General features: G+C 37.0%; 2 protein-coding genes across 2 annotated transcripts in view; one reads left to right on the top strand and one right to left on the bottom strand.

Moving 5' to 3' along the window:
• Positions 1 to 409: 409 nt before the first annotated feature.
• LOC115210687 (60S ribosomal protein L18a) lies at positions 410 to 6,377 on the bottom strand. The gene is made up of 5 exons (XM_029779368.2): positions 6,330 to 6,377; positions 5,566 to 5,745; positions 3,262 to 3,391; positions 734 to 843; positions 410 to 554 (listed from the first exon to the last, which is right to left on the bottom strand). Exons 1-5 carry the CDS (start codon positions 6,345 to 6,347, stop codon positions 462 to 464), a joined length of 531 nt encoding a protein of 176 aa, XP_029635228.1. The 5' UTR covers positions 6,348 to 6,377; the 3' UTR covers positions 410 to 461.
• Positions 6,378 to 6,574: 197 nt separating this feature from the next.
• The window catches only part of LOC115210893 (exportin-T), a 52,816-nt gene continuing 40,926 nt past the window's right edge, over positions 6,575 to 18,464 (top strand). Inside the window, exons 1-2 of the mRNA XM_029779664.2 lie at positions 6,575 to 7,545; positions 15,786 to 15,871. Coding sequence (XP_029635524.1) covers positions 7,450 to 7,545; positions 15,786 to 15,871 — 182 coding nt within the window. The 5' untranslated portion in view covers positions 6,575 to 7,449. The remainder of the gene's footprint in view (positions 7,546 to 15,785; positions 15,872 to 18,464) is intronic.

Genomic DNA, 18,464 nt, shown 5'->3' with positions numbered 1-18,464 from the left:
CCATGTTTTTAGTTATACTTGCTGAATTGGGAGGAACAGAGCCTGCAATTGTTGCAGGTCTCCTGAGGACAAATTAGATTGATGCCATTACTACTCAGTTAACAGGTGAAAACCAGCAGGAAAGCATGAGAATCCCAGAAGATATGGGTTCTAGGGAGAAAGCACTGAACAGACTATTTGGGAATGCATGCAATAAATCAGAGATACAACTGAGCTGGAGTGCCTTAGTTGTGAAGGTAAGAGTCTAGGTAGCAGTGAGAAAGACACTACACCAGTTTGTTGGTTGGGGACTGAAATATTTACCAAGCAAAAAGTGTCTAGTGTACCTGTACAGTGGGAAGCATGCAACAAGATCTCTTGTTTGGTCACCTCTAGCAGGGCTTCAAATAATTAAAAACAAACACAAGCAAACCACTTATAATTTTGTTTATTGTACACAATCGGCTCAATTTCTGAACAGATTAGAAATTGGTGTATGGTCTCCTAGTAGTGAATTTAGGATTTTGTAAGTTCCTTTCCACGCGATGAGGCAATGGGAAGCGGATTTTGGCATTCTGCAAAAGAAAAGACAAACATAAAAGTCAAGCGCTGCCACAACCATTTATTCATTCTCTAGATCCTCACAAAAGGCTGAAGTAGATTACACACACACACTTCTGAGACAGAAATATCACATCCAACAAATGATTAGAATGCATCCCACCACCAAAATAAATAATCGAATTTCACTTACATGGAACTGCTTAATGTAAGCTCTTCTGCATTTCTTGGCTGGCACAGTTTCCACTCTAATGATTTGGATAGCTGAAGGCCTGGCACGATGCCTAGCTCCCATATCACGGTCTAAAGGCAGAAATAAATCATGATTTAATTTCAATAAATAGAAGAAATATACGAGCTGTAATCTTCAAAACAGATCAACCAAAATCCCTCTTTGTTTGACTAACATTGGGAAATCAATGCATTTAACACTTTTCAGACTAAGTATCATGAATTCTACAACTGTTTCAGAAAATCAGCTTTTTGATATCCACTTTGCAAGCTAGGATGGATTTTATGGCTGGATGTCTTTCACATTGCCAACCATGCTGTGCTCTTTTTCGTTTTGTGACACTGGCAAGGTCACTAACATGCACGACAAAAAATTTCCTCAACTGAACAGGAAAGTGTTTGAGAGGAAGAAAGGTAGTCTTATGTCAGGTGTTTTGTTATAGAAGCAAAAATGGTGGTGACTAGACCCCAGAGTAAGGAACAGAAGCATAGTGATAAACTGAATGAAACACAAGTAACCAGTCACTGGAAGGTGCCGCACCTCCAGTTGAGACATTCACAGATAATAGAAAAACAATGTCATAGCCATTAACCCTCTTGGTCTACACCAGTGACCAAAATAGAACAGCTATATTACTATTGCACACATTTCTGACACAAGGAAATATAAAGAAATCCCCATGTAAACGGTTAGAGTGCATGAATCCCATCCACAAGATCCTAAATTAAAAAAAAAAGAACATCAACCAAAGTACTTGCAATGCTGGAGAAAAACTTTCATGCAGTAATTCACAAATTTAGTGACAGGACAGAGACAACACTAATAGCAAGAATTATCCTGTTGAAACATTTGCAAAAACTAACACTAAAACAATTCTTCAAAATGGGGTCATAACAGGCGTGTGTGTGTGTGTATATGTATGTAAATATATGTACAAAGGTAGTCAATATTAAATTTATTGTAGAATACACATTCCAGAAAGTTTAGAAGTAACTAATAAAGGAAGGCCTGAAGCCAACACCCACACCAGCTTGAATTCAATATCTTCGAAAAATAATTCGCTATCTTCAACCTCATTAGTCATTGGATAAGCTAAATAAATTAAAAATTGCTGTAACTAGAAAAATGAATTCCTAAGTGAGCAACAACTGCAAAATATTGAAGTCACCTTTGAAAAGCAAGAAAGACCAAACCACTTTCAACATACCAGCACAGAAAACATGCTTATTATACTAAAGAATACTACAACAGCAACTACTCTTCACTACAGCTGTTTCTTAACAGATATAACTAAGAGGTAATTAACTGAATATCAAGCTGTAACTATATTTCTGTTGAACTGCACTGCCCTTGTTTGAATTTTGATGCAAAGTTATTCAGGTAACTTTAAATAGAAAATATTTACTACAGAAAGAGAGAGCACCAACCAAGTTGCTATCAAGAAATACTACTTAAAATGACCAGGAAAAGACGGAGTTGAGGAATATTTAAGCCATAACAACAGTATCAAACACAAGGAAGAAAGAGCTTGTATGTAAGGTACACACAAAATGGACTGGTGTTCACTGACCAATTGAAAACAATTCTCGAACACCATCAGGACAGAAACAATTAGCAAAGAAAATATTTGCATTACATTCAAGACAAACTTCAGAATAGCTATGAAGAAAAGCAATGTGTTATTAAAGGAAATAGGCTAGGCAAAGGGTAAATTAACTGACTAGATCCTTAGACCAGGATGGTACAATCCTACCCTGCTCCTAGGTAGACAAGCCAAAACTTATAGCCATTTTTCACTCTTCACACTCTGATCAAGATATGGATAAGTACAAAATTTATCGAAAACAAATATTGAATAGTGCACAAAACTGCAAAGTCACTGATATTTCTCCAGAGCACAAACCAACTAAAAACACACACACACACACATATATATTTCTTTATTGCCCACAAGGAGCTAAACACAGAGGGGACAAACAAAGGGACTAAGTCTACTACATCGACCCCGAAAGGATGAAAGGCAAAGTTGACCCCGGAACGTATCGACAGACGAAATACAGCTACACATTTCGCCCGACGTGCCAACGTTTCTGCCAGCTTGCCATTGAAACATTCACAGATAATAGAAAAACTATGTCATAGCCATTAACCCTCTTGGTCTACACCAGTGACCAAAATAGAACAGCTATATTACTATTGCACACATTTCTGACATAGGGAAATATAAAGAAATCCCCATGTAAACGGTTAGAGTGCATGAATCCCATCCACAAGATTGAAGGTGACTTTAATATTTTGCAGTTGTTGCTCACTGAGAAATTCATTTTTCTAGTTACAGCATTTTTAAAAAATTTATTTGGCTTATCCAGTGACATAGTGAATTATTTTTCGAAGATATTGAATTCAAGCTGGTGTGGGTGTTGGCTTCAGGCCTTCTTTTATTAGTTACTTCTAAACTTTCTGGAATATCTATATATATATATACTTACAGCACTGAGTCACAGCTCCAGCAGCAGTGAGATCACGGTATTCTTTGTACATGTTGTGGATTCCACTTCGAGATTGATAACGAAGCCAGATGCCATAATTCTTTATGGTCCCAGGTTTTCTTTCAAAAATCTAACAATAAATTAGAAAATAAATTTTAATACAAAATATTAAGACATTTAATAATCAAATTGTCATCTAACAGACATCAATCACCAAAATATCATCTTACCTACTGAGAGCTACAAACGTATAGTGAGTCAGATATTCCTATGGAACCAAAAAGTTAGTGGAAGTCCATATACCCTTTCTAATACTTGTTTCAATCAGGCTCAAGGCCAGGAATTTTGAGGGGAGGGCGCCGGTCAACTATATCACCACTAGTACTTAAACAAGAGAGATGAAAGGCAAAGTCGACTTCAGAATGTAAAGAGCAAAAACAAATACTGTCAGACAGTTCTTCTAAAGCTCAAATGACTACAAATTCCCCACCCTTGCTATCAGACCTACCATTTCTTACAATAACATTGAACACGCATCATGTCACTGGACTTTGATAAGATTAGTGACTAGCATGTTCAGAACCAGAGTATTTACCAATATCAAATTAGAATTCAGAGAAAATTAAATTCAAAACTGGACAACGACCACAAAACTAAAGTTTTTGAACACTTTCAGAATGCTGGTTTCCCACCCAATAGGCAATGGACAGGGTCATTGATTAAGGCTAATAGGCATGACTATTCATGTGTGTAAATGTAGAAAGATATATTTAAGCAAATGAATTAACCAGCTTAGTTAAGTGTTAATTGAACACTGACATTGAGATAACTTTAGTCCAACATCTGAATCGCCTGTTTTTGCTCATCCTATATCCACTTCACTACACCAGCATGGATTAGATGATTGTTATTCTGGCTTTGCTTTACAGTCAGATGTCCTTCCTGACACTAACCACTGTCTTTCAAGTAAGGGATCTCACAAGTCTCTTAAGTACATAACACATAAACACCATTATTACCTGAATGTTTTAACTTTATCCAGTTTCAATACAATTATCTCAATCACATCTCTACAAATTCATGTGATATTATATGGGGAAAAGTGATTTGCGCTGCTATTTCTAGCAGGGTGTGTGACTACGAAGACTGATGGAAGGGAAAAGTACTAGACAATTGTATTCAACCCCATAATCCTGGAACACTTCAAAAACAATAAATTGCCGAGTTTAAGGGTATGTGCATATGCTACAATGGAAAGCCGTCAGTATGAAAAACAGTGAAACTGCAAACCTAAGGGAGCCCATAATTTAATACATCACGTTTTTACTCATGATGGTGTAAAAAGCTTGAGTCACCCAAATGTTCAGGGCATAAAACAAAACCACTTTTCTTCGTGGGTGTATCAACTTAATTCAATCCCGAAATACGTTAACTTAAGAATGAAACGACCAGGTTGAAGTTATTGTAGCACAATTTTTCTGACATCAACAATATATTTTAACTGTTGAGTAAAGGGACATGTGCGTAGGGAAAACGACCGATAGAAAATATAGTCAATTGTACATTTCGTTGTCTCAGGATTTCATGTTATCACACTCCATCTTTTCGAAATTACACCACTTCCATTTATCACTGAATTAAAATGATCAACACGCTATCTTTCTTTGGGTATTACTCAAATACAGAGGTCCCTAAAAACCTTAACACTGTGTTAAGCCTTTGTCCATGAAGAATCCCCCGCGAGAAAATAACTTTGCTTTATGAACTGCTGGTATTAAGGAAACGACAAAAACGTATCTCAGCAGCACCAATATTAAATCTATTAAAAAATACAGCTATAAATAGTGGTCGAAAGATTAGAGGATAAAAAAAAAATTGGAAGGCGTGTAGTAGTCATTATACACAGTATAGTGCATCTTAAAATGTCGTAAACTTACAATTTGTATACACAAGTTTAATCAGTAAGAAACATTTTCAATATTTAGCATGTTATTCTGTTATACCCGCCTAGTGAGACGGGTGTAAATAGTAACAAAATTTATTGGGGTGAGGTGTGTGGGAAGCATAGAATTGAAGAGGTAGAGGAAAAAACAATGTAAAAGTTTTGGGACAGAAATGACTATATAAAGAAACAACCACTCAGTTTCTTGTCCCTTTCCTTCCCCTCGAGGTAGTGACGAGCGTTAAGCAGATTTTGTCAAAACTTTCCAAACGGAAGAGCACCAATAAATTTTCTTTTACTTCATCTCCCCATGTGCAACGAATTTAAAGCGATTGACATTTCTGCTTCTTTTGCAGACTTACCTTGTGGCAACAAACAATTTCTCCTCTGCTCTTCTTTAATTTCCTAAGTTGACTGGCAAAATACCAAAATCTTGACTTAGCACTGCATGGTTCAGATGCAAATATTCTCATCTGAAACAGGGGTGGAATCGGACATTTCTCTGTCGGTAATTCTCGCCCGATTATTTTATATTCGTTCAACTGTAATAAGGAAAAAAAAATAAAGAACCGTAAATTACAATCTTCACAAATAGGGCATAAAACAAAACCAATTTTCTTCGTGGGTGTATCAACCTAATTCAATCCCGTAAATTTGTTAACTTAAGAGTGAAACGACCAGGTTGAATTTATTGTAGCACAATTTTTCTGACATCAACAATATTTTTAAACTGCTGAGTAAAGGGACATGTGCGTAGGGAAAACGACCGATAGAAAATATAGTTAATTGTACATTAACAACAGCAAGGCTATAGTTAAATAAAAAATAAAACACGTAAGACTAATGAATAGGTTTGGGAACGAATACCCCACAGCATTTCTCACAAATATACATTTTTGCTTCTGAATATTTGGAACCATTCTGCCATGTGGCTACAGCGCCATTTTGATGAAGGAACCGCGAGAAAACCAAGGAATTTATCGCTAATAGGTCATCTTCACAATATTTACTGTACAATAGATGGGCTGAAGCGGTTAATTAATCTGCGATTGTTCCATTAAAAGTATATTTAAAGTGGGAAACGTAGGAAATAATGAAGGAAAGAAATATTTTTCGAGGAGGTTACCTGACCACGGGCTCTCATCTTGACGGGTGATGTAGAAAGGTAGATCACGTGACGAAAACGAGACTTTACAGGGACGGAACTACTTGGATTAACATCGATATTTAATTTTACGTCGAATTTTATTCAAAACATGCTTAACACATCGATGATGAATTATGTATAATTTAAAAAGGTATAAAACTAAAAAAAGAACTATTTAAAAATGAACTCCATGTTTTCTGCTCGAGATCTCGCACACTCGATATATTAAAGCACGCTTGTGGAGCGACCGAAACGAGACTTTGTGATACGGTTGTCTTCATGTCTCAATGCAAACAATTGAAGATGGGAAAAAAAGACAACAATTTGAATTTACCAGATTACAAACTATGACACAATAAGCTCTATAATACTTTAGCTACCCTATCAACAATTACCCATTATTATGAAGCCACAGTAACAGCCTGTGTAGCCACATAATTGTGTAGTTATTAGTTTTTTTTTGCTTTTAATCCATTAAGTTTGTGTTCCACGTGTCTAAAGAGACGAAGAGAGACTCCCCAGATTTTTACCGACTGGATTTGAAAATATAACAACAGCAGCCCCAAATATAAAAGAAAATCACAATTATTACATCATTTATATAGCATTTTTATCTACCTGCTCTAAATTCTGAAATAGATTTAAAAGAAAAATTATTCACATTTTTACCATTTATTATTACACAGAGAAGAGAGGAAAAAAAACCGTTTTAACAATTAACTGTTAAATGTGATATGAAAAATATTCAAATTATGTTTACGCAGGAACATTCAGAAAAGTAATTGTTAATACAAATATGGGCACTAAATTTTAATTGTTAATTTGTTGAAACATCTATCAACCGTTATATATATAAATATATATATCTCTATATTTTTTTTGCTGGTTAATAAAACCAGTCCTTTAAATAAAATAGTTACCAAATGCTCTGCCAACCCAACATCTTGTCCTCCCATATCGACAACGGCAAACACAATTCTTTCTTGATATATACTTAGAACCTCAAACACTTCATTTGTTCTCGTTGTACAAAGTTTAAAAGGAGGACAAGTAATTTGGCAAAGAGTGTGTGTGGCAGAGTTGGTGAAGTTCAAAACAGATGGGAACGGTTTCTGTTCCAATGCTCGGCATGGATGAACAAGCTCTTAGTTTTCTTGATGGACCCCACTTGGGAGACGGGAGAGCTCAAGAGAAGGTAAGTTCATATTTCAACCGTAACAATAATAACAACAACAAATAGGAAATTGCTTTTAAAAACTTATTCATGCTGATCAATGCAGTTTTTCCTCATAATATTCCAAATTTCTCGCGAAACTTTTTGCATTCACACCCATCTTTACTGACATTATATATATATATATATATAGAGCAAAGTATATAAATTTAGCAAAACAACATATATATGTATTGTTTTGTTAAATTTTTCTTGAGAACATTTCTTAATGGTAAGACCATAGCGGATCTATTTCTAGCATATGGTTATCCACATAGTGGTTTCTCTCTAATATGTATATAATACAATTTTACTGAACCTTCAGTTTTTTTATATGCTAGACCACTGGTGTGAAATCGATGTTAATTAAATTAATATCTAATTTCTCACCCTCCTTTTAAATATATATCTGTATATAGGTACTCATGTAGTACCCTTGTGTATATATGTACACATATATGTATATATTTTATTAATTTGTCTGTACGGCTGATAATTCGCTTACCATTTGTGATGGTATTTTAATAATACCATCCTTATATTTATATATATATATATATATATAACGCGTGTGTGTTCTATATATTTATATGTACACACACATGTGGATGCATATGTGCGCAAACACGTATACATATCACATACCGTTGCATTTTGCCCTCTGACACCATCACTATTTTAACCACACCATGCTGTAAGCTTTTCTATATTGTTTTATGCTCCTTTGTAGAATTCAACATTTTGTAAATTACGATGTGTATTTACTAATTCGCACATCATTAAAAAAAGCCCATCAAATTTACATGCTTTGGTTATACTAAAGTTTTCATTATAGATCATATACTAACACGCACGCACTTAATATTTAATGAAGATTTAACAAATAACCGGTTTGTTTTATCGAGATCTATCTGGAGAAGTTTGCATGTAAGTTTTTCTGACCGTTAAAACAGAACTATTTCATAATATTGCACCGATTCTCATAAAACTGATGCAATAATTGTCTGCTATTATGAAAAAATTCTATTTACTCTAACAATGCCACCAGTACGATGAGTAGATAACAAAAACATGCTACTGAATAAGTATTATAATCCATTCCTGACTTATTAATATTCTGTGTTTGCGGGGTGCCGACTGGATTACACATGATTGCAGAAATAGTCTATGAATCAAAGATCTTTGGTCAGAATGGAGTAAATCGGTCCTATTTTTAGAACTTGTAATTATTTGTTTTCATGTGTTTTTAATTGAGATTAAACACTAATTAGTGAACACCTACGAGTCGATCTAGTTTTATTCCTAATAAAACCATCCGAAATGGAAAAGCAATTATAAAAGATGACTTCATAAGCAAACTGAGCCCCAAGTTTACTTTAAATTCTAATATTTGTATATTCTGACTTTATGGTAATTGATTTTTAAGTCTTGCCCTATATATATATATATATATATGTGTGTGTGTGTGTGGCATTTATCAACGTTTGTTTATTTACTTTGCAAGACAAGGATTATTTAGTATTTTACAAAATACTATGTTATTACATGGCAGATTTTTCTAAAATAAAAATTGTTGCACGAATTAGCATTCAAGTCGTGTTTTGTAAAAGACATCATTGGAAAAATAGAGGGAAACGTAGCATTTCCGCATTAAACAGGTTGATTTGCGCCATTTCATTAGCAGATGTCATCATTAGTCGTGAGTGGGACTTTAAATCATGGTCTCTTTGTATTATTGTAATAAAAAAGACCATTATAAGCTGTGTAGAGCTGTCTTACGAGTTTATGTGTACGTCTCTGTTGGCACGTACCTCCTTAAATCATGGGCCGAATTAGTATCATTTTTATTTGTTGTTGAATGTCAAGGAACTTGGATATATACAGCCACAACGGCGACAGCTAAGAATACCTAAGGGGACAGTCAGACTCACTGTTGGGTGCTTAATAAAAAAAAAAATCAAGTCCATTGTTTCTATTTTGACTAAGTATTCATTTTGGAAATAATATAAAGCAATTTTTTTTATGGGAGATATTAAACACTTGACAACATGACCCTTGGACCTCTCCACACCTTGCGTTTCGTTTTTCTATCCGATATTCTTCGGTATATCGAATTTCAGGAAGAAAAAAAAAATCTAATTCTATACCAAAGAAATATTACATCCACCAACGCTATCAGCTGTAATGTTCGAGAATTAAACCAGTTTTCCAACTGAAACCTGCAGGCGTCCATAAAAGAATAGACACTAAGAAAGAAGAAAGAAAAACGTCTGAAATTTTTTTTTTGTCTTTTGCAATGTCATTTTGCAACGAACTCCTGACCTCGAGGCACTTTTTCAAACCTGTATACATGGACTTCATGTACTTATGCTTACATTATTCTATGTTGACCGTTGAAATTCTGCCGTGGTTGACTTTGCCATTCATTAATTTGGAGTCAATGAATAAAGCACCGAGATTAATTCTATACCCTCTCTTTTTTTTTCTTCTTAGAAATCAGTTATGGTCCGGTCAGGGGAGGGATGAGTTCGTTAAAGTCACGGGGTGTCCCTATAACACCAAGGCGAGAAATACAGTCGAGTGTGGCTGTTGTTAATCGAGTGATAAATTACAGAATAATACCCGATTCTCCCCACCTCCTTGTATGCTACTTGGCACCACTTGATTATTTTCCCTGATATCTTTAAGTATGTAGACACTGTCAAAAACTTGCAAATGTAGCACACCCTCCCACTCAGCCACACACTGCTCGAGGAGTCTCTTAAATCGTCACTTCTCCCTCTTAGAAACAGAACCAAATCTCATATTACACCCTACCGTTCTAACTACATGTAATCCAGATTCTAGGGAATAAGATGAAGTGGTAATGACTGGAATGCGTTGGAGCCACAGTCTGGCACAATCTGTTGACGTGGACTAAACAACCTAAGGAAGTTCCTATGTGGTCGTTTAACCTGCTAGAAATAGCAACCGAATTTCCCTAAAATCACTGTACTGTATACTGCACTGTCTTAAGGAAAGGTGAAATTGAAGAAAGTATTGAAAATGTGAGCGGGTAGTAAGTTTTAGGGGTTGCAGTCCTGGAGGTAAAGATTTGTGTGAAATGGAGAAGCTAAACTGGTGCATTGGTTGGGTGCAGGTTGGAGATCTTAGTTGTGATAAATATGAACTGCATGAAACGATATAGAATGTTTGTGTACAGACACAAGGATGTTTTGTGGATTGCACATAGTCACCTATTATTTAGAAATATTTTCCTGACCCCCTGAAATGGAAGCTTTTAGAATGTTAGGGTTATAAGTGTGTGGTTGGTCTGAAGTATTGTTCAGGGTTAAACTTTGGAAGGTTTTAGTTGCAAATAATTCATGAGTATGAAGAAAGTCGAATAGTCGTGAATGTGTGAAGTATGTGCAGCGAATGACCCAGTCTCTGCTCATTTAGTAAACACATTGAATGAGACGTGTATTATGATGTTTGCATTTTCTATTTATAGAAGTTTTAACATGTTCGCAAATGTGTCGAGGTTACGTGACGATGACACGCGTGTGTGGAGGGGAGGTTGAAGTTGTTTGTTAGCGGGTGTAATCAATACTTACATTTGGAATGGTGTAAGTGACGGGTTTTATGTGCAAATCTTTTGACCGACGTTTGTGGCCATTGGCGTGTGACATGAAAATTGGTCGAAGAGGAAGATTTGTTTGGGAAATTAAGGTGTTTTGATAGGTTTTAATTGCGATTCCACCAGAATTTGTAATCATTTAGGTACCTTATACACTGTGTCGACCAAAGGGATATAAGGCACTGCACTGCATCAATTATATAGTCTCTCTAGCAAGCCCTCTTGGAAACTAAGCTCCATCATTTGCTCCCAATTTTTGTTGATGTAATTATTGAGCCTACTGAATGAGAAGTTTCCTTCATGGTTACTGATTGTACAATGTATTGAGTCAGAACTAAGGGTCTCAAGAGCCACACTAATGGGTGGTTGTTCGAAAGGGAATGCTGTGAGATGTTTTCTGTTTTTTTTTTTTTTTTGTACTTGTTTCAGTCATTTGACTGCGGCCATGCTGGAGCACCGCCTTTAGAGTGGTGAAAGAGTACAGCAGGGATCACCACCATCCCCTGCCGGAGCCTCGTGGAGTCTTTTTCGGTGTTTTCGCTCAATAAACACACACAACGCCCGGTCTGGGAATCGAAACCGCGATCCTCCGACCGCAAGTCCGCTGCCCTGACCACTGGGCCATTGCGCCTCCAATGTTGTGGATTTTCATTGATGTTTGTGGAGAATGAAAATGTCTTTCTAGGGCTGCATGTAAAATTATTAAAAACGCACATGCAAGCAATTAACAGAAGGTTTATTCTGTGTTGATCTTTGAATGAAGAATAAAAACAATTTGTACACACTGGGAGAGACCTACTACTGGGATCTATATCAAAATAGCTGGTGGTAAAAAGCTTACTTCCCAACCACATGATTTCAGGTTCAGTCCCACTGCGTTGCACCTTGGTCAAGTGTTCTCTACTGTAGCCTCAAGTCGCCCAAATCCTTGTGAGTGGAATTTGGTAGATGTGAACTAAAAGAACATGTACTGCACAGTGGGATGGAACCCAAGGTGACCTGGTTGGAAAGCAAGCTTCTCAACCACGCCTATAAAGGAGAGGTACATTTTGGATAATATACTCCTTGATTCAATATGCTCAACAAAAAGATGGGATGTTTATGGAGAGAAGACCTTTGATTTTCATATTTACTCAAGAGGGTTTTCCAGAATTAATTATCTGTTTCAATGAAACTGAGCAAATTTAAAAGAAAAAAAAAACTGACAATTTTGTTTATTACCAACAGAAGTCATCATCAGCGTTTAACGTCCGCTTTCCAAGCTAGCGTGGGTTGGACGATTTGACTGAGGACTGGCTAACCAGATGGCTGCACCAGGCTCCAGTCTGATCTGGCAGAGTTTCTACAGATGGATGCCCTTCCTAACGCCAACCACTCCGACAGTGTAGTGGGTGCTTTTACATGCCACCGGTACTGGCAACGGCCATGCTCAAATGTTGTTTCATGTGCCGGTAAGGCGACGTTGGTAACGATCACACTCGAATGGTGCTTTTTACATGCCACTGGCACGGAAGCCAGTTAGCTGCTCTGGCAACAATCATGCTTGGCTGGTGCTCTTAGCGCTCCACTAGCACAGATGCCAGTCATCAAATTTGAGATTTTTAAATCTTGTGTCAAACTTTTATTGAAAATTTTCATCATGTCCTGTATCCCTACATACTTCAAATCTCTCCTTAGCGTTGTGAAACACATTTTGAAGCATTTCAGTAGTTAGCTCCTGCACTGCTAACTGAATGTGTTCTTTAAGCTCAGCTAAATGATTGCTCCATCTTGATGATGGAAATAAAGAAAATGATTGCTATCAAATTGAAAAAAAGCCGTCATGGACAAATAAGAGCAGTCCAACAGGAATGAAAGTACAATTATAAGCAAAAATTCAAAATTTATACACTTTTAATACATTAAACAAGATAAACATAAATAAAAGAGATTTTTAAAAATAATGCATCTGATTTCACTCGAATCATCATTAATTCTGGGACATCCTGTATTTACTCGTCTGACTAAAAATGGGGTGGGGGACTAATTGCAAGTGGCGAGTGTAGCTTCCAGAAACGGTCACATGGTCAAACTGTGAGTCACAACAGTTAGCAGCTTGTTTTTTATATGAAGCATTTTGCATTATATAGTTCAGACATGGATGACATAGAAAGCAGACATGTTGCTGGGCCATGGTGTGTTGCATAGGATTGGAAACGTGAAACACCAACAGGGCACTTCTGAAGAATGGATGAATGAGTTTGTTGTTCCTTTGCCCAGCTGCGCACACCTGCACATGGCCGGATGGTAACATGAAGCTTCTTATAATCCAGAAGTAGTATCAATATTTTATTGCCAGAAAATGACCTAAAACAAAGATAAAGCCCAGTGCAGTATACTCAAATCTGATTAATCTGCATTTTTTTTGGGGGGGGGGCATAGTTGGCGTCTGGAATTTTTTTTAGTCAACAGCTATTTGAGGAGCCTGGTAAATGTTTGTTGCAGATTTGAAGGAAAGCAACTGGATGCTGCGAAAATGCTTAAAAATGCAGTTTATCTGCCCCTGGGCCTTCATAAGGCAAGAAGTTGAAAATTTTTTTGGCCCGTGACAGACACTTCATCGACTCTATATAATGCATGTGTGGAATTTCATTAAAATCGGTTGGTGGATCTCCAGTTTTAATGACATGACAAACGCACAGACAGACACATCCTGTTTTTTTCATATATATAGATATAAGCATTACATTTGATAGTACTGAATGCGAAAAGATTAAACAAAGTATAGTGAGACTATATAACTAATGTGCAATATATACTGACCATATGATGAAATGCTATCCAGTAAGGTATCTAGGTCACTCACATTGTGTAGTGAGGCATGTGTAACTGTATAGCTGAAAATACTGTGCAGTGAGGCATGTGTTACACATGTGGTTGTCTTTACATATAGGTATGTGCCCTGCACTCCTCTTCAGCTGAGTGTTAATAATTTTGTGGGTGATGGTGGCATGTAAAAAGCACCCAGTACACTCTGTAAAGTTGCTGGTATTAGGAAAGACATCCAGCCATAGAAACCATGCCAAAACTGACATAGAGCTATGGCAGATCTTCAGCTGGTCATCTCCTGTTGAATCGTTCAACCCATGCCAGCATGGAAAACGGATGTTAAATGATGATGAAGTGAGCTGAGGGAGAGGGCGTGGTTGGTTAACAATAGAGGAGGGTAATGGTAGGGTGTATTGGGGAAGGATAGATTTAATGTAATCACTCTCTACCCAGGTATTGTGACTGGAGAGAGATGTGGAACAATAAGGATTTCATATTGACAGGAGCATACCTTGTAATTGGTGGCTTTGTACATTGAATAGGAAAGAAGGGGTGTGGGGAGGTTTTGCAGCAAATGGAAACTTTACAGGTGTTTCTTAACCTTTTTACCCTTGCGTAACCCTTAAAATATATTACATGTCTCACGGAACCCCTGCACACAAACAATTATATACTATATCTTTCTTTCTCATATTTTTTTCACTGTAGTTCACATGATAAATATCGTTATATGGTTTTAATTTTATGATAACATAATAGGTTAGATAGGATGATGTCTATATTACAATAACCAATAATATGTTGTGCAGGTATAGTAATATTACACTCATGAAATTAGCATTAACTTATCTCACTCTTTCTCATGGAACCCCTAGGAACCTTTTGTGGAACCATGGTTGAGAGACATTGCTTTACAGGAGCATAACTAGTTTGAGAGCTGGTGTCGATGTATTATACGTCCTAGTCTCTCCATTACTACCACCATTTTAACATTCATTCTGTCATGCTTGAGCAAGTTTTTTGTAGCACTGTTTGTTAATTATTACTCCCTTGTCATTTCCAGCAGCAGTTTGAGATCAGTTTTCACAGCTTCATCCCATGCTTGCCAAAGTGCCCTTCTTCTAACTACTTTGAGCTCTTGGCACTTTTTAATACAGCTGTCATCCTCTATATACATCACATCGCTGAACCAGCATTGTTTTTCTTCTCGTTTATTACATCTAATTTCCCACGCACAGCTTTTCTTTCGGCTTATTTGTCCTTCCCCATTCATACACATTAACAGTACACCTCTTATAGCGGGTGTTTAGTTAATTTTTTTCTTTGTGCATCCATAGTTAACAATGAATACATATAGAATTTAAACCTATTCTATTTTTTTTTTATGCATTCCCTGGGAAGCAGCAGGGGACCCTGATTATTTTCATCATCAACCCCTGGATATTCTGACTTCAATTGTAGGACTCAGGGGGCTGGTTACCTGGTTTCCATGGCATGTACGTGACCAAGATCACAACATTTCTCTTGAACAGGACATCAGTCCATCACAGGTTTACTCATTTTGAGGATGAATGAAGCCAGCTCAACCCACCCCAGGTGAATGCTGTCTCAAGACACTAACTGGAGCAAGGGGAAATAAAGTGTTTTGCTCAAGAACACAATGCATCACCCAGTCTGGGAATTGAAACAATGACCTTGTGATTATGAGGGCAACACCCTAACTTCCAGTTCACTACTTGCTAAAACTAATCCTTGCCTTCCTTTTTTGTTATTTCTGTTTTCTTATCTATTTCAGATATTGACTTATTTTGAACTGCTGAAGAGATCAGACGATGGTTGGAAACTCTGTATTACTGCCTTTACTTGTGGCAAATACAACAGGTCAGTCTGTAAATAACATTGTATTGACTTGTTTGAATTCCTGTGTGTGTGTTTCAGTGCAAAATTAGTTTGCTTATGAAAGCTTTACATAACTATAAGATGGGTGTTATGTTAGAATGATTGTTGCTTCTAGAGATTGGAATTTTGTGAATGTCTTAAAAAATGTCTTTAAATATATTTTTGAGAAAGACGGCGAGCTGGCAGAAACGCTAGTGCGCCGGGCGAAATTCTTAGCAGTATTTCGTCTGTCTTTACATTCTGAGTTCGAGGTCGACTTTGCCTTTCATCCTTTTGGGGTCGATAAATTAAGTGCCAGTTACGCTCTGGGGTCGATGTAATCGACTTAATCCCTTTGTCTGTCCTTGTTTGTCCCCTCTATGTTTAGCCCCTTGTGGGCAGTAAAGAAATATATATTTTTGAGGATTATTCTGCCAGATAAGGAACCTAAAAGATTAGGACAATGAAACTTGAAATTAAACTTGTGCTTGTTAATAAATTTATAATTCTAGAGACAAGAATAAAGAAGTTTGAGCAGAATAGTGTGCGAATTTAAGTATCTGTCGTTACTTGATGAGAAAATGAAGGGTTGGGTCTGACATTTTAGGCTTTGTCTTCTTTATCAAAAAAGAGAAACAAAAATTCTGTGTGTCCATAAGTTATATCATCACTATCATCGTTTAATGTCCGTTTTCCATGCTAGCATGGGTTGGACGGTTTGACTGGGGTCTGGGAAGCCAGGAGGCTGCACCAGGCTCCAGTCTGATCTGGCAGTGTTTCTACAGCTGGATGCCCTTCCTAACGCCAACCACTCCGTGAGTGTAGTGGATGCTTTTTACGTGCCACTAGCACAGGTGCCAGGGGAGGCTGGCAACGGCCATGATCGGTTGGTACTTTTTATGTGCCACTGGCACAGGTGCCAGGGTAGGCTGGCAAAAGCCACGATCGGTTGGTGCTTTTTACGTGCCACTGGCACAGGTGCCAGGGTAGGCTGGCAACGGCCACGATCGGTTGGTGCTTTTTACGTGCCACCGGCACAGGTGCCAGGGTAGGCTGGCAACGGCCACAATCAGTTGGTGCTTTTTATGTGCCACCAGATATATTTCAACCACAAAATGCTGAACTTTTTCTCTCTTCCTTGATGAAGGGTCTGCAAATATTGGATCTCTTCATTTTGTCAGTAATTTATTTGAACTACCACACTGGATTATTTACTGTCAGTACAAACTTATGCTGGTTTACTTGGTATTTTTAACTATTTCAAGACAGTGACTCATTTTCTTTTGTTCTTTACATTTCACTAGCTGTGTATAAAATCAAGATATAAAAAAGCATGATACACTATTTACAAAGAAGAGAATAAAATGTTCTTAGGAATGGAATGTAGTAGTTCATTATTGAGAATTTCACTGGTCAGGCTAGTGAGGTCATTGAAAAGGATTATAATAAAAAAAAAAGCTATCATTGTGAGGGGAGCACTGTCTGTAAACAGGACTGGCTCTAGGGTTACTGGGACCTTAAGCTTGTACAAACTGATGGTTGTGGAAGTTTCCTTGTCTTTGGCGCCCTGGACGACTGCTTGAGTTGCCAGTACCTTGAGCTGGCCCTGTATGCAAAGTCATGTTTTTATTTTTCTTGCAAATTTAAAAATATGTTTTTAATGTTACTAAAAATGGTAGGGTTTTATCACAAACAGGTTTGTTGATTACACAACAGCATCTTTTTAACATTTTTTCATATCTTTTAAGTCTGGGAGATTTGCATCTTTGCATACAAAATGATTCCAGACTATTCTTCCACGATAAGGATAGCTGAATTTATTAAATTTTGTTATTGCATAACTATTACATTAGAATGTTACCCTAGAATACTTTGTTGGATGTTAGTGAATATTCTTTATAAATTTATCCTGAACGCATTTTGGTGTAGAGTTATGATAAACTTTGAACATTAGTCTCAAGTGAGCAACCAAATTCACTTTGAACAATGGTTTGTCTTCAGTCACTTCACATTACTCATCATTTTCCATGCTGGTATGGGTTGGGCAGTTTGATAGGATCTGGCAAGCTGCAGGGCTGGATTGAGCATAATTTCTAAGGCTGGATATCCTTCCTAATACCAACCATTTTATTGTGTGTACTGGGTGGATTTTTCATGATACCAGCACCAGTGGGATTTTCAGGTAACTCACAAGACAGAAAAAGCTCTTTGACTAAGTGAGGGAGTATCTGAGAAAAGGGGTGGCTTTATGCCTGGTGTTGATAGGCTAAAGTATGATAGAGGGACAAGCACAGGTGTTTTGGTATGAAATGAAGTAGATGTTAATGTCACTGAAGAGTGGTTGTCCATTTATGTATCAGTTGTAGAACATCTTTGATTGGTCGATCTTGTATCCAAAAGGAATTGATCAGTAAAGTTCTGTTTTTTTTTTTTAGTTTCTTGGATAATAATGATAATAGTAATGATTTCAAATGTTGGTACAAAGCCTGTATGTTTGGGGGAGGGTATAAGTTGATTACATTGACCCCAGTTTTCAACTGGCTCTTATTTCATTGACCCTGAAAAGATAATAGGCAAAGTTGACGTTGGCGGAATT

Source organism: Octopus sinensis, linkage group LG4, assembly GCF_006345805.1.
Source record: "Octopus sinensis linkage group LG4, ASM634580v1, whole genome shotgun sequence".
Lineage (NCBI taxonomy): Eukaryota > Metazoa > Mollusca > Cephalopoda > Octopoda > Octopodidae > Octopus > Octopus sinensis.
The sequence above is the reverse complement of the archived record's forward strand: the minus strand, read 5'-3'. Positions and strand labels throughout refer to the sequence as shown.